This window comes from Gallinula chloropus, assembly GCF_964237585.1.
Source record: "Gallinula chloropus genome assembly, chromosome: 3".
Lineage (NCBI taxonomy): Eukaryota > Metazoa > Chordata > Aves > Gruiformes > Rallidae > Gallinula > Gallinula chloropus.
In genome coordinates, this window is record NC_140087.1 from 78,811,059 (window position 1) to 78,834,143 (window position 23,085).

The 23,085-nt window shown below is 42.8% G+C and overlaps 2 protein-coding genes across 2 annotated transcripts in view; one reads left to right on the plus strand and one right to left on the minus strand.

Moving 5' to 3' along the window:
* Positions 1-23,085, minus strand: part of MACROD2 (mono-ADP ribosylhydrolase 2) — an 888,911-nt gene that overhangs the window by 762,395 nt on the left and 103,431 nt on the right. The window lies entirely within an intron of this gene.
* FLRT3 (fibronectin leucine rich transmembrane protein 3) lies at positions 17,278-19,227 on the plus strand (the record flags this gene model as incomplete). Its single annotated transcript, XM_084261575.1, has 1 exon — positions 17,278-19,227. One exon carries the CDS (start codon positions 17,278-17,280, stop codon positions 19,225-19,227), a length of 1,950 nt encoding a protein of 649 aa, XP_084117701.1.

The following is a 23,085-nucleotide window of genomic DNA, read 5'->3' on the forward strand; positions in this document are numbered from 1 at the left end:
ACAACTGGGATGGGTGAAAACTGAAGAGGGATCGCTCTAGGAATACCCGGGAAACACTCCAGCATCAATGTGCTTCTGAGACTGGAAGGAAACAGTATGCCTCCGCTGAGCATGCCAACGCTTTTTAAACGAGATCTCTGTTATGTTCCAGGTAAATTCTAGAGAAAATTCCACTGGTAAAAAGTAAAGTAAGGATTAATAATGTATAACTAGAAAAAGCAAACATGAAAGGATACACATATGCCTTACAACTACTTTTTTTTTTTGCTATTTAGCTTCAAGGAGCTTTCCACAGTACATTCAGCCAGCAGATGCTGAAGACAAGCCAGCTTCCACACTGATTCACACAGATGGTGCTGGTGGAGTTGATTCTCGTACAAGACCAGCTTGTCTTCTCAACTGAGATAAAGTTTCTGCATATATATCCTCTCTCTGAGTCAGAACCTCATCCACCGTAACTACGCTCCTCATGGCCAGGGAATTTTCAAAATTCCTGTTAACTCATTTTTAATCACCGTACCAACGGGTAACTTTCTGCCAACTGCATTAACCGCTGCCATGCACAGCCATTTCTGCAAGGCCCTCTCTTGCTGAATAGACAAAGACAGAATAATCACCCCTACTTACGACTAAACAAATCTGTTCAGACAATGTAAACTTCCCAAGAATAAACACTTTGGAGTTATCCTTATATTCAACACTGGCACATGGCCGTTCGTCATTTCAGAACCAGGTATTACACAAACAAATCAGCGAGCGCACTGGCTCCAGCTCCTTGCTAGATGTTAGCACAGACTAGACACAAACAAGGCAAACAACTAGAGTGGTGCATCTGGCCAAAAGAGGATGCTAATGTTCTGATTTGATTTGATTTCATTTGCATGCAAAGCAGGGGGTGTACTTTTTTTTTTTTTAAGAGATAACAGGCCACCACCTAAAGCCTTCAGCAACACTAAATCCATGCAATGGCTCTAAGTTTACACAGAAGGGCAAATATTCAAATTGGGTAACTAATACATTGCAGGTCTGTGCAGAACTCAGCCACGGTAATTTTACAAGATTAGACCTTTGTGAAATTGCTCACCTAATTTGGGACCAATGGGAGAAGGAAAGAAAATAGGAAACTCTTTCACATGTAAAAGGAGGCCAAAGGACAAGAAGCAGCTTCTCATGGCAGAAGATCAATGGACAAAGGGCTGGAATGTAAATGCTCCTGTGTGGGTTTGATGTGCAGAAGAAGAGCTACTGGGCTTTGCAGGAGGAGGAGAGGAGATGAGTATGAGGCAGAGCATAGAGATCAAGCCTGGCAGAGAGGCTGACAATGGCAAGAAGAAGGAATAGGGCTGTAAAAACTCTGGGGCTATCAGGAAATAAAACAAAGAGAAAGAACCAGGAGAAGAAACATTTTTCTGAAATAAACTTCTGAGAAGACTGAAAATAAAAACCTGACTTGTGAGAAAGTACGTGACTTTCAGACTTTCTGTAGAAGCTGGGAAGTACTGAGATTTATGAAAGCTGCATATGGAAATACAGGTGTTCTTTTAGCTACATGCATTGTTTAAACTTCTACCTCAGAAGAGGCAAATTCCACCATAAAATCCCTCACCAAGGGAACATTAACTTCTCTGCAATAGTATTTCTTTGTCTCAGAGAACCTCATCTTAAGACACTGAATGTGAGAACCGAGCTTGATTTTGTGAAGTGAAATCATAGTCAAATAATCTGCACATCCAGATAACTAATGCCTGAAAATAACTTGTAATCTCAGCACACTTACAATAACTTTTTCATATTTTGTTATTTAACTTCCAGCATCCGTATTTTTCATCCAGAAAGTCTCCTGAAAACTGCCTGGATCCTCCAGAAAGCAGCTTTAATCTTCCAATGGATATATACCTGCTAGACCCAAGGAATCCAACAAGAAACAGGAACTTCACCAAAAGGATGTCTGCTTATTGTCCAGTCAGTCAACAGTAGGAGCTGCAAAGAGTTCATAAACACCAAGAGGCAAAACAGGAATACAGCCAGGAAGGAGTCATCCATCCCAAACCCCTTTTTAGCAAGCTATGGATCACCCCTTGCATATCTCTCTATTCTTGAAGGCCAGCTTTGGACAGCTGTCACATTAGTAACAATTAAAGCTTCAAGAAAAAGAGTCCAGGACCAAAAGTGCACCAAATGAATTTTTTTCCAGGCTGTTTCAGAAGTTTTTATTTTCATTTTCATTTTTTTCAAGTATTTCTCTGCTACTGCAACCCCTACATAGAGGCAGGCATAAAAATGCATTCACCACTTTGTTGGGATGAGTATAGGCTGCATCCATAAAAACTTGAATTTGTAAATGTAAGAAATACCCTTGGGGAAGAACAGCAGTTTTGTTCTCGACAGGATTCTCCCTGGCACATATGAGATGTTCCTAACAATCCCAGTCTCACAGTTGTTTTGGGGAAACACTATTTTTCCTTCCTTTCTGCACTTTCAAAGCCACGTCAACTATACGGGAAGTCATAGCATCACAGAACAGTCTGGGTTGGAAAGGACCCCAAGGATCAGAGAGTTCCAACCCCCCTGCCACAGGCAGGGCCACCAGCCTCCAGGCCTGGATCTACACAAGGTTTCCCAGGGCCCCATCCAACCTGGCCTTGAACACCTCCAGGGATAGGGCATCCACCACCTCTCTGGGCAGCCCGTTCCAGCACCTAACCACTCTCTCTGTAAAAAACTTCCCCTTAATATCTACTCTAAACCTTCCCTCCTTTAGCTTCAATCCATCCCCCCTTGTCCTGCCATTGTCTGGCCTTTTAAAAAGTTGATTCCCCTAAGTCTCTCCTGTTCTGATGGCATTGCTTGTTTTGTCAAGTTTGCAACCAAAAATTCCTCTTCAAATAGAGGAAATTACCTTCTAAATACTAAAAGCAATCAGCATTAGGAGAAAACGTTCCTGGTATGGACTTTACCCAGTCAGCTTCCTTTATCCAATTCTCTATGTCCTGTAAATGAATAAATACCTTACTCATAGGCTTTGCAATTTCAAGCACCCCATTAAGTTACTTAATTTTGCTATCAATAGCACATGATCTGATAAGCAAAACTGTTTGTTTGCCTTAGGAAAAATAGAGATGTGTTTGCATCTGAGTTGACAAGCCTTTTCCCTGGGGTTGTTTAGAGAAGTTGGAAAGAAGAACAGGGAGAAAGCATGGAAAGAAGGGAGAGGAATGACAGAAAACACAGGTGCAGTGGTCTAATCTCCTGGCCTTTACAGACAGACAAAAGAATAATCACAATTACAACTATTACCTCTCAAACATTCCTCTAGTGGGGGGGGGGGGTGAAGGAGGAGGAAAGAATCCTTCTTGAGTCCCCCTAATTTTAAACAAGTATTTAGCTTTAGATTCTTCATACCTTCTTAGCTCTACCGTGGTCTGTCTTGCATGATTACGTTCTCATTTTTATTGCATTTGATACAGAGCTGCTGCCCCAACTGTGACAAGGTACATGCACAATGCTGAAAGCTGAATTTGACAGGCGTTTATTTTTGAAGGAATATATCCAAAATGGGATTCTAATTTTGAAATGGTTCTGATCATTTAAAGATTAAACTCTAATACAAACTGCAATACGTATTTGCTGAGAAATTGTTCTTAGTCAGTATCAGAAAATGTTATAAGACATGGATCGTACAAAAGTTCATCTATTATATTATTTTCTTTTCTTAGATGTCTCTACAAATCAACCAGTGCCTAGCTTGGATGTAGGACAGCCTGCTTTGAAAAATCAATATAACCTGATAAAAGCCTAAAGCTAAAAACCACTAACAGTCGTTTCAGGGTATTTCATTGAGTATCAAACTATTACTCTCAGCTTTATCTAAAAGAAATCTGTCCTTGAGAAGCTCAAAGAAGCAACGGCTCAGTTTTGATGTTTGAAGACAGTTCTCTTTCCTCTGCACGGAGGATGAGTGATCACAGATTCAATTTCACTTCCCGCTCAATGTGTTTGGTTTCTTAAGGTTTCATAAGTGTCCTGCCCAGAAATGCGTATTCCTGGAACCTGATTTACAGCAGGACAAAGCAGATACAACCGCCTGTCAAGTCATAGCAAGAGTCATGTCCCTTTGGCTGAGGGACTTCCCAGAACTTTTGATTCTTACCATACCATCAGGGTGCTCAGGGAGGAAAAAACCCAAAACAAAACCCAAACAAGCATCATCATCATCAGGCTGACTTAACAGCACCTTACAAGTAAGTGTGTGTCATAAACTTGCATTAAAAATCTTTGAAACACATTACACAGTCTAAGTACTCTGAATTTCTTCATCTGCCACCTTTTAAACTCTCCCAACCCAACAGGGGTTAACAAGATTACCATGTCTTCTGAAAGGTAATTTCCCTACAGGTCTAACAAGAACTTTCACCTCTGAGCATTAATTAATTCTCTAAACAAAATACAAGGAAAAGACTATTTTAACTTAGAAATGGAATTAAAATATCTCATTCTATTCCTAGGGCTTGATACAACTGTGTTACATATGCAGATTTTTAGTCCCCATATATGGTAACTCCATCAGCATTAACAGAGTTCCTCTATTCTCTTGGACTTTCTATGTTTTAAGATGATGATGGAGAATACGGTCAAGCTCCCCATGTACAACAGGTTTTTTTGTGGAGAGTATTTTAAAGGCTACCCATGTTCCTAAGAAGTATATTTATCGAGTTTACATAAAAGAATGCAGTCAAAAATCTGCTTGCAACAGCACATTAAAGACCTTTCAGTACTCCATAGCAGCTGTGACCTGGTAAAATCAAATTATTTCTCACATGCCCGTTGGAATTTTTCGGGAATATTTACTGTCATTTCTAACTGGTGCCATAAGAACAGGGCCAGCCTTGGAATACAACTGAAAGATAGCTAAATGCTCACCATATACATCTTCTACCCCACAGATACATGTTAAAGCTTAGCAACGTGGCACGACCACAACACGTTGGACTCTTTTAGCTAATACAACTAAGTCAGGCACAAGAAATACCAAGTACGTGCTGGGTTTGAACTACAGCTTCCACAGAATGACAGGTAAAATCTACAGGATATTTGCAAGATCTCAAAAGGCCTTTTGATTGCCACAGCCCACTGACCTGTCCCACATGGCAAGCCACAGACATGCTGTAATACCAGGTATGCCTATATTTGTATAGTATCTGTATATATGTTATCTATAGAGCCATGTCTTTAACATGCTATATGTACATATAGGTGCATATACCAAGCTGATTAGTGCACGGTTCACTCTGACAGGACTATCAATACAGGCAACTGGACTTTAACTTAAAGTTGATTAATTATTAGTTTTTACTCTCCTGAGGGAATGATTAGAATGAAAGCAATAAAAACCCCACCCTTTTCCCTCACTATCAAGGAAATTCAATCTAGGACTACATTTTTTGTAGTTAGTTGAATAAATACAGCACATGTCTAACACTTCAAACATCTAAATACCAACTATATCAAGCAATATTCAACAATCTATTAAAATTTCTCTTGAGAAAGGATGAAGTTTGACACTTTCTAGTTTGTCTGGATTTGGTTTTGCCAGAAGCTAAACGAAGGGAATGTAAGTATTCAAAATTGATAGAAAAAACGCAACTTTTCAGTGGTTTCCATAGGTCTAAAAGAAATCAAGCTCTCTCTCATGGAATCACAGAATGCATCAGGTTGGAAGGGGCCTTTAAAGGTCACCTAGCCGAACCCCCTGCAGTAAGCAGGGACACCTTTAACTAGATCAGGTTGCTCAGAGCTTCATCAAGCCTGACCTCGAATGCCACTGGGGATGGGGCCTCCACCACCTCTCTGGGCAACCTGTGCCAATGTCTCATCACCTTCATATTGAAGAGCTTCTTACTAATGGCTAATGTAAACCTGCCCTGCCCCGCTCTAGCTTACATACCCTTACACAGTCCCTCCACAGCTCTCTTCTAGGCCCCTTCAGGTCTCCCCAGTGACTTCTCTTCTCTGGGCTGGACAAGCCAAACTCTCCCAGCCTGTCTTCATAGGAGAGGTGTTCCAGCTCTCTGATCTTCCTCATGGCTCTCTTCTGGACCTGCTCTATGAGGTTCATGTCCTTCTTGTGCCAAGGGCTCCAGAGCTGGATGCAGGTGGGATCCCACCTCCCTTGATCAGCTCACCACACTTCTTCTGATGCAACCCAGGATACAATTGGCTTTCCGGGCTGCGAATGCACATTGTTGGCTCACGTCCAACTTTCTGGCCATCAGTACCCCTGAGTCCTTTTCTGCAGGGCTGCTCTCTATCACATCCTCCCCCAGCCTGTATTGATAGTGAGGATTGTCCTGACCCAAGTGCGGGACCATGTGCATGTCCCTGTTGAACTTCATGAGGTTTGCACAGGCCCACCTCTCTAGCTTGTCTAGATCCCTCTGGATGACATCCCAGCCCTCTGGCGTGTCAACTGCACCATTCAGATTGATGTCATCTGCAAACTTACTGAGGGTGCACTCGATCCCAATGTCTTTAGACATAACAGAACTTAGCCTTGCCATCTTCTGATACCAGCAAAAAGTGCAGCCGAAGGACAACTGAGACCAGCAGAGATAGTTTGGGGAGCTTGCCTTCCCCTGGACATCAGCTCCTTCTGCTAGTGAACACTGCATTGAAACGGGAGATGACCAAGATCACCTATATGCTGCTGATGAGATCAGGGTAAAGGTGAGGGCACCTGCTGTTTGCCTTGAAGGAAACCCCCATTTAGATAGAAAATTTAAACAAACTCAACTGTATCTGCCAAATCCAACACCACTTCTATGAGTTAGTAAGCTACGAATAAAAAGAAACCAGGTCTTATGAAAAAACATCAGAGAAGCATATTTTCTAGCTTGCCATAGGACTACCGTAAATTTTGGGGTTTGTTAGATGAGTAGAAAGTTTGCTTTCCAGCAAATAATCCCTGAATACTGTAGATGGGCTAGGCCTCAATCGTGCTCCATCTTAGTCGGGCCAGGCGCCATAAGCCATCTCTAGACCAGCATCATCACGGTGGAGCACAAAAAATGAGCAACTCTTACCCACCTGCTGGCTTTAAAAAAAAAACGTTAAGCACTAACACCCAGAGAAAACCCCTAAACTTCCTGAAGCTGCTGCAGCTGCCTGCGATAGCTCGAGCGAGGCGCTACGGAATGGCCGCTGCTTTTGGAGGACGAGGCCCGAGGAGTGAGGCCACCCATGGCTGTTCATGCGTGGCAGTTCAGGGAAAGGACACCCAGTTATTCCTTTTTTTCTGTTTCAAGCACTCGTGCAGCTCACAACTGCTGCTGGTCTTTGGGCCAAGGGGAAGGTGGCAGCCAGGGTTTGCTTCCCAGCATCACCCGCCACGTCTGGAGCCCAACTGGGGCAACTGGGGACGGTCGCTTTGGGTTTAACTCGCAGCGCTTAAGAGACGAAGGGGCGCCCACCTCCTACCCCGCGCAGCCCGCCGCCGTTCTCCCGGAAAAAAAGGGGGAAGAATGTGTGAAATGACCCCAGCCGAGAAGCGCCGAGCCCGACGCGGGCCCCCGCTCCCCGCAGGTACGGTCGCCGCCGCCGTCGCCGCCCCTCCCCCGGCCCGGCCCGGCCCGATTATGGCGCCGCCTGCTGCTCCCCCTAGCGACGGCGCCGCGCGCCCCGCCCCGCCCCTCCCCTCCCGCTGGCCCCACCCCCGGGTGACGTATGGCCCCGCCCCCGCGGCTCGCCGCTGCCGCCGCGACTTGAGGGCGCGCGCACCGAGCTCCGCGGCTGCCCCGCGCCAGCGCAGCGCCTGGTACCGCGCGTCGCTCCGCGCTCGCTCCGAGCCTTCCCGCGCCTTTCCCCAGGCGCGAGTGGGATTATCGCGGCGTAGTTGGGATCGCCCCGTTCGGTGCCCCGCAGGTAAGTGCGGGGATAAGTGCTTCCTCCGCGGGAGCCGCACGGGTTAGGGGTAGGGGAGGAGCGCGGAGCGAAAGGGTGTGCGGGGGGGGGGGGGGGGGGATGCGGCGGGAAGTTTGGGCGCCCCCAAGCCCCAGGGGGTGCGGGCACGGCGCTGCGGCGGCGAAGCTCCGCAGCTGGCTGCGCGGCAGGGCGCGCAGGGGAGCGGAGCGCAGCGGCTGTCCCCGCGGGCGCAACGGAGGCTGCAGGCGACCGTCGCCCACCCACCCCCCGGCTGTATACTTGGCGGGGGGGGGCCGGGGGGATGATGTGCAAGCCCACGGCCCTTGAACTGGCCGTGCGGTGCCAGCGCTGCACCGGCCCCACGAGAAAGCGCAAAACCGCCTTCCGCGGGGGCGGAGGGGGGAACCCGGAGGGACCCGCACAGCGACATCGCCGCCGGGCAGCTGCCCCAGCTCCGCCGGTGCCGGGACCCCCACCCCTCGCTTTAACGGGGAGGAGAAGCTTCCTCTCCCTCCCTACGTCGCATTTTTCCTCTGGTTTGGAAACTTCCCCCCTCCCTCTGCTGCATCTGGTTGGGGGGGGAGGGGGGTGAGGCGAAGGCGAGAGCGTTTCTGCCCCCTCCCCACCGCGCCTCTCCTCACGCACAAAGTCTGCGGGCGAGGAGATGGGGAACAAAATGGTTGCACATACGTTAAGAAAGAATGCAACAGGCCCACATCGCCTCCAACCCGCCCCCCACTTTCCTTGGGAAGAAGCACCAGCGGGATCATCCTCCCGGCCCGCAAAAAGGTCCTCGCTTAGTTTTAATCAACTTTTCTGCTGTTTTCGGGTTATTAAGCGGTTGCCCGCCCTCGAGTGCGTTTATGAACGGCTCGCGAGTGAACATCTCATCCGCTCAGCCCCTCGTTTGCACACCTCATCCCCACGTTACCCTCGCCCCAAAAACGGGGTTCACCGCTGCTGGATGTGCCAGACTTCCCCCCCCCCCCCACCCCCCCCCCCACCCCTTTTCCTCCAACACAATTAGGAGCCGCAACTTAAGGCGATAAGGCGAAGCCCGCGTCTCCCCGCATCACCCAGCGCACCTCCGCTTCCCGGCATCGGCCATAGCTCACAGCAGCCGGGCACGGCTCTTCGGAGCGGCTTGGGGGGCTTGGGTTGGGGGTGGGAGTTCGGGGTGGGTGTTTTTTTATGTTGTTCTTGCCTAGTTCTGTGAGAGACGAGGCCCTTGGCCAATAAAAGCACTGCTCTTGTCGCCTTTCTGGCTCGGTCCTTCTCTTTGAGGTAGCCTGGGTTTTCATCTCTTCGAGCGCAAGCCCAGCAGAGCCGGGCAAAGTTGCAACGAGCGTTGCAAAACGCGACGCGGAGTGTGTGTAATGAACTCATTCGTGGAGTGGTGTTAGCCATGGGGTTACTCCTTTGGACTGAAGGGCAAGTCGCTTCCCTTCTTCAAGGGACCAGTTCTGGTATAAAGGAGCGGTTTATACACGAGATTCACCCTGAACTGCAGAATTGTTTTACAATTAAAACGTGTCCCTGCAAAGAGCACCATCAGCCGAACCCGTTTTCTGATTGCCACTTAGAAAAGGGAGATTCGTGTTTTGCATCCCCGTTGTAAATCCCTTATGAAGTGAAAAAGTCTAGAAAGAAGAGGCTGAAAATATTCAGATTTAAAAAAAGAAAAAAAAGTCATTATCTTGACCCCAATTTCCTTGCCTGTAATACACTGCCCAAAAAGATAGAAGCATCAATTATGCTCACCATCTACTGCCTGGGGATATGGCGTCTTAATGAACATTTCTTTGAATTAGAGTGAAAAATGCATTTGTCAATTCAAGTGTGCAAAGAAAAGAATTATCCTCTATAAACCAGAAAGATCAGTCTGTTTTCCTTGTCAATATATGCCACGCATTAGGTCATACTTAAGAGCTTTACAGTGCTTCCCCTCCAAATCAAAAACCCACCCTCAAGTTGCCTTTAATTTATTCCAAAGCCGTACAACACGGCCCTGTTTAAGATCGGGTTTCAAATATTTCATAAACAAAAGGCATACCTGCGTTTGTAGAAAGCCAATTACCTTAAAATATACTGAGGTTGTTCTGATCCTTCTATTCCTGCTGCTATCGAGCTTTTCTGTTTTTCTGCCTGCATTTAATCACTTCTACAAGCTGTACTTTTTCCCTGCCTTCTGTGGCTCAATATACCAGAGAGAGTGACAACCCTTAGCGTTTATTTAAACTGCTAATATTTTTTGGGGGGGCTATATTTGTACAACCTTACCTTTAACTGGAGAACGACCAGCTAAATATCTTAGTTAATATAACCAGCGTGGGAAAGAAGATGCTGTAAACTCTCTGAAAGTGTGATTTATATATTTTTTATTATTATTATTTTATTTTTTTTTATTCCCTCCTTTGGCGTCGGCCTCTGTTTTGTCTCGACGGGAGACTGTTGTAATTAAAGCAGGGAGAACTGGACAGCAGCAAAACCCCATCTGACTTGTGGCTCTTAAAGGCAGAGTTTTTGCAGCGTGTACCACCCCCCAGTGGGCAGAGAACTCTGTAGTAAACTTAGAGCAAGCTTTAATCTCTGAAGTAAAGTACAGCGTATGCTTTACAGCAAAGCAAAGATGCGTTTCTGAGTTGTTTGGGGTTTTTTCTTTCCCTCTTTTATTTTTCCCTTCTCACCAATAGCATCTTCCAGCCTGGAGCTCCGTAAGGCCATGGTGACTAATCAAAGCAATCGCTGGAGTTTGCAAACTTTGCCTTGCAGTTATTTGAAGTGGCTTCGGTTGGGAGATGGCCACCTTTGTCTCTCCTTCTAGCAGGAAGCCTGGATGCTAATGGGTAGTTATTTCTGAAGTTTTTCTCTTTCATCACTTCAAAGCACAGGAATGCCCAGAATTAATACGTGATTGCTTGTATTTGTTTTTAATAGCACTCAGGGCAGGCAGCTTGAGAAGCGTTTGGTTAATACATTATATCACCAAACTCCAGTCCTTCCTTTCACTAGCTGTAAGAATTCAAGTGATTTCACAGTTTCACTTTTTTAATAGCTTTAGTTTTGTTTTTTTTTCTTAAGGAGCAAATTTAATAACCATGAGAGGAGCAACCAACTTGTTTTAAATAGAAAGAAGCAAACTTTATCCATAATATTGTTACATGCCTAACGTTTTGTGCCCATCAGGTATAATTCCACCTAAACTTGTCAAAAATAGGAAAAAGAATGGATTTTCCCTTGAAACAATGTCAGCGTTTGTTCTTTTTTTCTTTCTTTCTTTCTTTCTTTCTTTTATTTTAAGCAGGGGTGAGTTCCCTCAGCAGTAGCTCTCAAAAGAAAACCTAGAAGCCATAATTGGCTAAACTCAAAGAGCACTAAAACACCAAACAAAAAAAGCCATTGCAAAACACTCCCCCTTCACAGTGCTTTTTTCTTTAAGGTGCAACCTTTGCAGAACCAAGAGCAGTCAAAACAAGAGAGTGAGGAGGAATTGTGTAATAGCCTGGATCTTTTCAACCTAGCAACTTCGAGGCTAGGAAAGGCTATAGAAGTAAAACTTCAGAAGAAACTCTTAGGTGATTTCAGTCCTCTACAGCAAATACCGGTTTGGCTCACCTTGGGCGTAGAGTCAAGCTTTTACTCCATTCCTTAGTCAGATTCGCTTCTGTTTGAGGGAAAATCACATCAAAATTCGTGGTTTGAGACCCTCAACTTAGCAGCAGGAAGACAAAAGCAGTATTATATTCAACTACTATGTGAGGAGAGGGGGAAGCAAATTTTCTACCAGAAAATAAAACTTTCTCTAACAGAAGAAACCCCCCCAACACACTAAATTTCAGCAAAGCACAGAGATACAACCTGAGCAGAGTGCCTGCTCTCGCTTTAACAAAATCCTTTGCATTCTTTTCCCCCTTGGAAAGCCAGCAAGAGGACCTTCTGCTTGCCTAGCACCAAACAAAAGACTGGGGCACCTTCCTGAAATATGATGATCGTGGAAATTGCAGCTCCTAGACAGGGTGCTTAGAAAGCGTTTTGCTGTCACTATCAACTAACCCTGAGTAATACACTTAAAGAAAACAAAGTCTGGGCATTGTTTTAAGTGTAGATTAGCACTGTGGAACTTTTTTTTTTTTTAAAACAAAAAAGTTGGTGATGCTATTTAAGACACAGCGTGACCTTTGTATGCTGAACTGGCAAGATATGCAACAGATAGACTTCCCAAGAACTTAAAAGATGATAAGCACATTTTAAGTTCCTGATACATTTTGGGCTGTAAACAAATACAGAGGTAATTCTGGAATGCAAGCACACTGATTTAGCCAAATTATTAGGCTTGGCAAATCCAAATATTCTGTTACCTTTCACTGATACCCTTGTCATTTTATTACCTAAAATTACAGAATAGTTTCCCTTCCCCCTTGTTACTTTGATGGTTAGAAAGAAGCCACTGAACTACCAGAGTTCCTGCCGGAGAACACAGAGGGCAGATTAGAAATTCAAATAAGCATTGCGTGACCTCGAGCGAGGCAGGTCTTGATTTGAGGCACGTTTTATCACAGCTTGGAAAGAAAAGATCTCTTTAGCTGCCTCTTTTTTTTTTTTTTTTAAGAAAATCTCCCAACTTTCCCAATATCCCCAAATTAATTTGGGGGTTTTGGGTTTGTTTTTTAATTTTTTTTTGCTGTTTCAGTACAGGGAGTGCTGCTGGACTCCATATGTTATAGTAAATGCAGTGTTCTTTGGTACATTTTTCTTGTAGAGTGCAAATTACTTGGAATATTTTAAAAGAAGATGTCCTCCTGCTTAGCTGTACCGCAGCGATAAGTACACGTGCAAGGCTCACACATCACCACTATCTCTAGTAATACACTTGGCTTACACAATGTCCCAGGAAAAGTAATTTATCCAAGCAGTTCAGCAAAGTTCATAAAAACATTCAACTTGAAATAAAGATAAGCAAAAAAGCTGCCATTCTGTTGCTCCACTGTTACTGTTGTTACAAAAAAAAAAAATTGTCATTTTTTTGCATTTAAAACTGTATTTTAACACATCCTTTCTAAAATCTACTCTGTACAGAAGTAATGGCTTCTTTCAAAACCATGTGTCCATGAAGTCTCCCAATTTGATGTTGCAAGAAACCTTCATGCAGTGCCTATACCAGTGGGGGTCACTTTTCATCCTCCCAGATCAGCTATAATGACTTGATGTCAGGGAATATTTAGAGAGGGCTCAAGAAGGGGGAAAGTTGGAGCATGGCAGCAGGATTCCCTTCTTCTCTGTAGACAGATCACTGGAGCCTTTGATATGCAAAAACATTGTTTTCAGCTATGGCTTCAGATATAAAAGGGAAGTGCAAGATATCAAACAATCAAAACCTGGAGAAAACTATTCAAAGTTTAGAAAAGGGAGTGGGGGGTATAGTCTTAATCCACATTTTTGAAACAGTGTTGTCTTCTCCAAAGAGACCTGCTTTTATTTTTCTCTCTCTCTTGTTTTCATGTAATTTTGAGAGAAGGGATAAAAAAAAAAAAAAAAAGAAAAAAAATCCAAGAGCTTAATGAGCTTTAGTGCTTTCATTTTAATCCTAGACATTACTGCTATTATAATAGCGGCAATAAATGAAGGGATGACTATCAAATGGAGCAAAGAGGAAACAGTTTATATGCTAGAAAGGTAAAACAAATGAATTTGCGTTCTTGTCTGTATGTACGTACATAATGTATGCGTACTAGAGCTTCTCTTTTGCTTAACACTAACCTGGTTTTTATAGCTCTAAGTTCCAAAGAAGATTTATGATATTTTATTTCTTTTTAAGTACTTGAAAGTTACTGTAGCTTTCAAAGGGCTGTTTAAGAAATTTATATTCCTGCTTCCCAATATACTTCCAGAAAAATACTGTCTATCACAAGTTCACATTAGCTCCTAAGAGATACCAGGTTTTCTACAGCTGTTAGGCAACTGCTTATTTTAGAGTTTCAGGAACGGAGCTTGGACTTCTTTCCCCAAACTCCTGAGGAATACAGACCAAGAAAACCCGACACGGTGCCTTTTGGTTCCATTTTGTAACACTGATTACATAAGTTACAAAAATCCTCAGTGCATTCTGTTGTATTCTAAAACGTGGCCAGGCAGATCGAGCTTTCCCCTTGCAGGAAGGGATGTGTTACCGTACCTGTGCCACAGTGGAGGGGGGCTCGGTTTGAGTCCCTGTTTTCCTTACACCGCTGCTGAAAACCAAGCGCAGAACCAAAGCTCAGATGACCATCAGGAGAGAAAAAGGCTTTACCATTCCCTACTAGGGGGTTACACAATCTCTAAAAGGGGGTGGGAGGGCTTTTTCTCTGACAAAGAGCAGTGTATGTATCTTAAGCTGATAATTTTGTATCATTGCTTCTCTCCTGTTGCTGTAGGAGTATTGCTGATGTATTTCACCAGGGACCTGCTTCAAATTGCAAGGATACCCTTTTAACACAGAGACTGGTTTTTTCTTTAGGTCTAGTATTTTGTGAAGGAGCAGAAGCCACTCTAGTGAAGCTCATAGGAAAGGGAGCTAAGCAAGCATTACTCAGCACGCTGGTATCATTGTAGCATGTCAGTACTGAGGATTGTGCCCAGTTCAGCAGAGAATACGGAGTCACAAAAGGGAGAAGGAAGCAGAAGATGCAGATTTCGTTTTTAATTCCAGATTTAACCATTTCTGTTTCAGACAGATAGTGCCTATGTGCTCTCAGGGAACGGGGACCTGGTATCTCACAGGATACTTTTTGCAGTTGTGTTATACAGGAGCCCGGGTTAAAATATAACATTCACAAATACCAAGTAATTGGAGTCCTTCAAGAAATAGGAACAGCCAAGATTGTTTGGATTTGTTGTTGGGTTTTTTTAATTGGAAAAAAATCAGATAAAATGCTAATCTAAACTCCACTTCCACTATGCAAAATGATGAAGACAATAGCTTAAAAGTTCAGACAGCCTAGCATATTGAGGACATTTCATGGACAACACTCAGTAATAGATGCCTCACTAGTCCCCAGTTCAGAATCAGCAAGTGTGAAGTATTAATATCCTATTTTAGCAAAAATGTTTCCCCTTTCATCCAGTAACTACTGAATGGTAATTACCTCCTTTTACAGTTAAAAACAAGAATAGGATCACCTTCTACCTCAGTTTACCAAGAACACAAAGCAAGCAACTATTTTAGCCTCAGGTTGGAAACATCCCTTACAAAGGTTTTATAATTCAGGATAACTTTATGTTCTAATGGGAGAAAGGAAAAGATAGTTCTGGCAAAACTGCGTTCACATGAGACCAAACAGCAAAGTGTGTTCTTAAGAGCTCTATATTTTGCAGAAATACCGGTATTTTGGGAAAACAAGATGTGCTGGTGATGTATACAATAAGCACAGCATGATTTGTATCGGGGATGCAACACAAATCTGAATGTCAGCGTCCACCAGTTGTTATTAATTCCATTTTTTGTTTGTTTGTTTTTACTTTCACAGGAATTGAGAATTGCAAGGAAAGCTTTAAAAGGGGAATTTCCTGGGAAGAAAATAATTTTTTCTTGGCTTTTTTAACGAAGAAAATCTGAATTGCCTAACAACTCTACGGTAGCATAACCGCGTCCCCGCAGCGCAGGAGGAATTCTTTCCTGCATTACAAATTTGGAAGGAGCGTTAAAAAGAGCGAGAGTGGGGAAATGGTTCTCTCAAAGAGGCATGGATGTATCAGGATGTAGCTACTCTACAAAGTTTATACTTGGATAATTCTGGACAGGAAAAAGCAGCCCCATTCCTGACCTCCTGAAGAGGCTACCATCCTCCAGGCCTCAACATAATGAATAGTTTCCATCACGCGGCGCTGAAGTTACCACCTCCGACTACTACGCTGCACAGAAGAGTTTGTAAGAGTTACAAAGAAAGTAATTCCTGCTAAAGGCATTAAAACCAAACAAAAGAGGCTCTTCATTCACAGACTTTACACGAAGACAAAACTAGAGGGAAGCTGAAGCTTTTCTACTCCCCAGCCTGGTGTGCTTATGTACCATGATAAATCTTGGTTGGAATGCTCATTGAGTATTGTGCCAGGAAACACACACCACCTAGAAGGACCGTCTGAGTAAACACCGCTGAGGAACACACAGCTCCATGGAGTAAACCGCACGAGTGACTCGCTAGACAAGACCTTCTCTTACTGGATATCCTCAAGCACAAAATTTAATCATACCTTTAAATACGGTAGGATCAATATTAATTTATTTTCCCTTTTCTGCCTCAGAGAATAAAGTTCAATTAATATATGAACCCACAAGAGAAAAGGTCGTGACACTGCTTAATGCATAGGTCATCTTGCAGAAGTTCTCACAACCCTAATTACAATGGTAATTGAATTATGTTGTCTTAAAAGCTATAAAAATGCTAATTACCTGAGCTCAATGTACAAACATACTACCAATGCAAAGTACAATTTCAGTCTCAAGAGTTAATTTATATTATCCTACCCTGCACAGTTTGAGCTAATAAGATGGGAAAATGTGGTTAAACCTACTAAATAGTCTCTTATTAATGTACTGCTTTGTAAGAAGACTTCTGAGAATGACAAATATTTAAACATTAAATTAAGCATGTAATGAAATATTTCACCCAGTCAACTAGAAAGCGGTCACTCCACCAGCCTACTAGTTGTAACTTTCACCCTTCTAAACAGCCTGGTTCAAAACCCAAGAAAAGTAGGCTGCTGTATTTGTAAGATACACAACAGGATGTTGAGCACTTGGGAGGACCTTGGAAACACTTTACCTGGCCTTTGCTCTTGCCTCTGCAATTTATGCTTTGCTATTAGGACCTCTTTTTGAACGTCCAGAATAGCTGGCACTAAACTTGTGGGTTTGGTTAAGGGGTTTATAGGTCACTTAAGGGCTCGTGGGTAGTTAGCTGGCTTAGGAATTACTTCTTATCTTTCAGATACAGAATGATTTACTTGAACGCTGATGTGACTTCATTTCTGTACTTATCTGGTACCTGGCAAGCAAAGATTGGCTCTGCACACAAAATGTGAAGGAATTCTTAGGAAGGGCCTTCTTGCTGAAGCAAAACAGCTCACAGATCAGACATACTTGATTACATGACTTTCAGTTACTATGCAAAATAACCTATTAACTTAATTGAACTGGTACAAGAGGTCAAAGGAAGTAAAATGTCTTTGCAAGCTTGAATTTTAGTTTAATGTGCATGTTTCAGATGTGTTCTGTAATGTTGAATTTTCATTGCAGTTTCTTCAATAATGATCTGGATAATTTTGTTTGTTTGGTTTTTTTAGATTGAAGATCAGAACTGTATACAAATCTCATCATTCCTGACCATGATTAGTGTAACCTGGAGCATCTTCCTAGTTTGGACTAAAATAGGGCTATTACTTGACATGGCACCTTATTCTGTTAGTGCCAAACCATGCCCTTCAGTATGTCGCTGTGATGTGGGTTTCATATATTGTAATGATCGCGATTTGACGTCTATTCCTACAGGAATCCCAGAGGATGCTACTACCCTCTTCCTTCAGAACAATCAAATAAATAATGCTGGGATTCCTTCAGAACTGAAGAACTTGCTTAGGGTGGAAAGAATATATTTATACCACAACAGCCTAGATGAATTCCCCACTAACCTCCCTAAGTATGTTAAGGAACTGCATTTGCAGGAGAATAATATAAGGACCATTACTTATGATTCACTTTCACAAATTCCCTATCTGGAAGAACTGCATTTGGATGATAATTCCGTTTCTGCTGTTAGCATCGAGGATGGAGCTTTCCGGGACAACATCTATCTCAGGCTCCTTTTTCTCTCTCGAAATCACCTTAGCACCATTCCCTGGGGTTTGCCTAAAACGATAGAAGAGCTACGCTTGGATGATAATCGTATTTCCACGATTTCAGAGCTGTCCCTTCAAGACCTTACAAATCTGAAACGCCTTGTTTTAGATGGAAATCTTCTCAATAATCATGGATTGGGAGACAAGGTCTTCATGAATTTAGTCAATCTTACAGAACTGTCATTAGTCCGCAATTCGCTCACAGCCGCACCGGTAAACTTGCCGGGGACAAACCTAAGGAAGCTTTATCTTCAAGAAAATCACATCAACCGTGTGCCACCCAATGCTTTCTCTTACTTAAGGCAGTTGTATCGACTAGATATGTCCAATAACAATCTTAGCAATTTACCTCAGGGTGTCTTCGATGACCTGGACAACATAACACAACTGTTTCTTCGCAACAACCCTTGGCACTGCGGGTGCAAAATGAAATGGGTCCGTGACTGGTTGCAGTCGTTGCCTGTAAAGGTTAACGTACGTGGACTGATGTGTCAGGCACCAGAAAAAGTACGTGGAATGGCTATCAAAGACCTCAACGCGGAGCTGTTTGATTGTAAGGACGATGGCATGATCAGCACCATCCAAATCACTACTGCAGTACCAAACACGTTATACCCAGCCCAGGGACACTGGCCGGTTTCTGTGACCAAACAACCAGACATCAAGACTCCCAACCTAAACAAGAACTACAGAACCACGGCAAGCCCGGTACGCAAAATCATTACGATATTTGTGAAATCCGTCAGCACGGAGACTATCCACATCTCCTGGAAAGTTGCACTGCCCATGACTGCTTTAAGGCTGAGCTGGCTCAAGATGGGTCACAGCCCTGCCTTTGGATCTATAACTGAAACGATAGTTACAGGCGACAGAAACGACTATTTGCTGACGGCTCTCGAGCCAGAATCGCCGTACCGCGTGTGCATGGTTCCCATGGAAACCAGCAACATCTATCTCTCTGACGAAACGCCCGAATGCATCGAGACTGAGACGGCACCTCTTAAGATGTACAACCCTACCACCACCCTCAACCGGGAGCAGGAGAAAGAACCTTACAAAAACTCCAGCTTGCCCTTGGCCGCCATCATTGGCGGGGCAGTGGCGCTGGTGGCCATAGCGCTGCTGGCTTTGGTCTGCTGGTACGTCCACAGAAACGGGTCCCTGTTCTCCCGGAACTGCGCCTACAGCAAGGGACGCCGGAGAAAAGATGACTACGCCGAAGCAGGAACCAAGAAGGATAACTCCATCCTAGAAATCAGGGAGACTTCTTTCCAGATGATACCAATAACCAATGACCAAGTGTCCAAGGAGGAATTTGTAATACACACCATTTTCCCACCTAACGGCATGAATCTGTACAAGAACAGCCACAGTGAAAGCAGTAGTAACAGGAGCTACAGAGACAGTGGTATTCCAGATTCAGATCATTCACACTCATGATACTGAAGGACACAAAAAGACTGGTTTGGGTTTTGTTGGGTTTTTTTGGTTTGGTTTTGTTTTTTAAAGAAAACGAGAAAAGACTGACTTTAACGGTTGCTGTTCTACTGCAAAACACTGGATTAAAAGACTGACAAAGCAATGTACTGTACATTTGCCATATAATTTATATTTAAGAACTTTTTATTAAAAGTTTCAAATTTCAGGCTACTGCTGCGATTAATGTAGTGGGGATACCTGACCACAATTCTATATTTTAGTATTTTTTAGTAATTTGTACTGTATTTTCCTTGCTAATATTGAAGTTACAGACCATTTAACTTTTGTGTTCTACTGAGTAAGATGACTTGTTGACTGTGAAAGTGAATTTTTTTGCCGTGTCGAGCAGTCAGAACATTCATCTGAGATCCTTGTAAGTGTAAAGCACAGGCCATTTTTCACTTTGGTATCAATAAAACGATGTTGAACCTGGCAAATCAGAAAGATGAAGAAGCAGTTGCAAAAAACCTCGCAGAACTTTCGATGTTGGGTCTATGAAATCTGTATACCACAACAATATTCAATAAACAACAAAAAAATGCGTGTAGTAATGGGCAATATCAGCTGTCTGGATATATCCATTCAACAATGGTGAAATCCAATTTAAAAGAGAATAATCAAATCAATGACATGCATGAGACTGAAGCTGTTGACATTTTTTAAAAAAAAGAGAATTGATCCCTGGAAGAAAGAAAAGAAAACATAATCAAATTCTTAACAAGGAATTCTAAAAAATAAATGCTCTAGGCTGTAAAAGCAAGGGGGTCGATACAGTTTAGGAATAGATTTCTGGTTATCAAAACCAGCAGTCTTGCTTATTACAGAGAAAACAAGTGATGGATGGTCACAGGCATTTGGGAGACAAGGGCAGGAGGACAGAGACAACACTTAGAAACTGCTTGGAACGGGAAAAAGGGCCTAAAGCACAGCTTCCTAAGAAAAAGAGCAGAACAAAAAAAACCTAGGCAATATAAGCAAGGTCTCGAAAGCTTGAGTCACAAAGGTAAATAAACAATTGGGGAATATAGGTATGTGTTCAGTATACTGCCATTACAGTCAGGAATACTGCCCATTACTGTCACAGTTTTCCAGAAATTCCTTGATAAATCTGTAAGGTAACGTGTTTCTTTCTGCCTTCCTGCTGAACAATGAGCTATTTCATGTTTAAACCCCAAGCCACTCTTTGTTGCCATAATCATTTGTTTCTTCAACTAAAAACCAAAGTGCTTTGTACGCCCTTTGGCCAGTCTTGTATGTGCCTTGATCCAACGCTACATGTATCAAGCTTTTAAAAACTTTTAAAAAAAAGGAAAAAAAAATAAAATACCCACTTTTTCATACATAATTTAACCATGACAAATATTGGTCTTATTGATTAATAAAGTTGAAAACTTAGTTCAAAATAACGCTGATAGGAAACCCAGTCAGAAGTTACTACTTTTGAGGTCCTGAGCTTCACCTTTTTCTTTGTTCAACTTGACTTCATCACATTTGCAGAGTTTCTTTCTTACTAATTGGAAAACATGTTTTCACAACTTTGAAGTGTGTGAAAAATGAAAGGGAGGGAAGGCATGGAGTTAAAACCCTCTGAGATACGATGGTTTTTTTTCAACAGAAATAGCAAATTAAAAGAAATACTTAATACTTTGGGCAATATTGCAGACAAGAAGGAATGTATACCAAATGCAATTCAATTTTAAGAGGACTGTAGCAGTGCTTAGCTTGTCTTTTTCCCTAGAAGTGGTAAAGGATAGAAGATGACAAGAAAACACAGCAACAAACACTGAGACTGATGGTTTCAGCAGCCAACCTGCAAACAGTTATCCTGCCAGGGATCCATCAAGCTGCACAGAACCCATAACTTCCAGCAACATGGGGCTCTTTTCATCCTCATTTTCCAGATGCACCCAGGGAAGTTCCTCTCCGCGCTCCCTCTACCGTGGTACAATTTTCTCAACCTCACCTTCAAAAATACCTCCTGCAGCTCCTGACCAGTGGAGGAATCCCAGATGGAGGAGCAGCTTCCCTACCAACCTTACAAAAATCATGTCTTCTTCACATGGATCACTGCTTGGATCCACGTTACCAGAAGTAACAGAGAGGGGCATATTATGCTCAACAACTGTGTATTCAAGCTCAGTGCGCTAAACAAAGATCATTCCACTCTATTTTCCCCATCATGTACAAATCTAGAGAAGGTTGAGAAATCCAAGACTAAGCATGTGGAGCCTCCTGATACTCTTGTGCAGAAGTCTTCCTGAGCAGTAAGTGTGAAAGGAAAAACACCACAGATGGAGAAGATGAACCTGGTTTTCATCTTAAGCTAGAATACAGGAACCCCTTGTATGTTGGGGAGATACATTTAATGGCTGGGTCGCTGGCAATAGATTACAAGTTCTTTTGCCATCAGCTCTCCAGTAACAAATAGGTTGCACTGGACCTTTAAGCATGAAAACCTCCCTCCTAGCTGACTCCAAATTTGTACCGTGAAAAGGGGTAAAGTAACACTCAAAGAGCATCCTCCCATGCCTCTACCACAGCACCTCAGCCAGAGGTAGCCCAGTAACAGTAGGTACCATCTACTGAACATCATGGATCAGGTCATATGGGCTATAAAAAAAGTTGAAAGTTGAGGAGATTAATTGCATATGAATCTTAATTACGAGGACTTTTCATGTTAAATTCATGTACTGAGGCAGTAGTAAGCTGATCAAAAGAAAATTCCAGTTGACCCGGTTGTTCCTGGTTCACTTTCACCAGAAAGAGAGTGGAAACCTAGAGAAGTGATTGACCCCTCTGCAGAGAGCCAGGCCAGGTTTGTTTGCAGGGAGAGATGGTGTCCTCCTACCACAATTGATGTCAGTGGGAAGAATGTCACGTCCCTGCCTACAAGATCCTCCGTAAATTCTACAGCAACTTTTATGCAACATGTAGAATATTAAGATTATTTTGGCAAATGAAAGATTGATGTCAGACTAAACTCTCTGGTTTTTTTTTTCCTTTGGCTATTCATACAAATGTCCATCCTGCTCCATGTCATCCCTGTCTCTTCCAAACTCTTCTCCCTACCGTTACAGGATGCAATGCTCTCTAGCACCATGCATAAATCTGTTCTATTAGACAGTTATATACGTAGGCAAATGGCATTACTACACTGAGCAGTTTACTCAACACATTTATCAAAGTAACATTAATCCACATTAAATTTCTCAGAGAAAGAATTTTAATTCCCCCATATATTTCAGTATACTATTCATTATTTAATCATGGAGCAAGGACTGGAATTTTTCTCAGCATAAACCTAAGGGCAGAGTCAATTTAATAAGCACCCTCCAGATTAAAATACTATGCCAAGTATCTTTTACATTATTTATTATTGTCTCTTTTAAAAAAATACTTACATTGCTATCCTGAATTGCTCACAGGTCTGCTTTAACCTGCAAGCTGACTCAAAAAAAAAAAAAAACAACAACCTGAAAACCCCATGTACTTTGGAAATCATAAAAATTTTGTCTCATCTTGGTACCTTCCAGAACTAAATTTGTTTCATATATAAGCTATTACTTCCTAGCTTTGTACAACAGCCTGAAATGCAACAACTGTTGGGCTTTGGTTTGTTGTTTTGGTTTTATTTCTCTCCTCCGATCTTTTAACAGTACCAATATCATAACATTATGGTCTTGGAACACAGTTACCCTTTCCTCTGCTAATGCACTAGCTAGCATGCAAGCTATATTGTGCCAATGCTGTACATATTGAATGTAGAGCAGCAAATGCAATAAAGCAAGAGCAAAACTAATAAAGCCTTATTTGCTATTA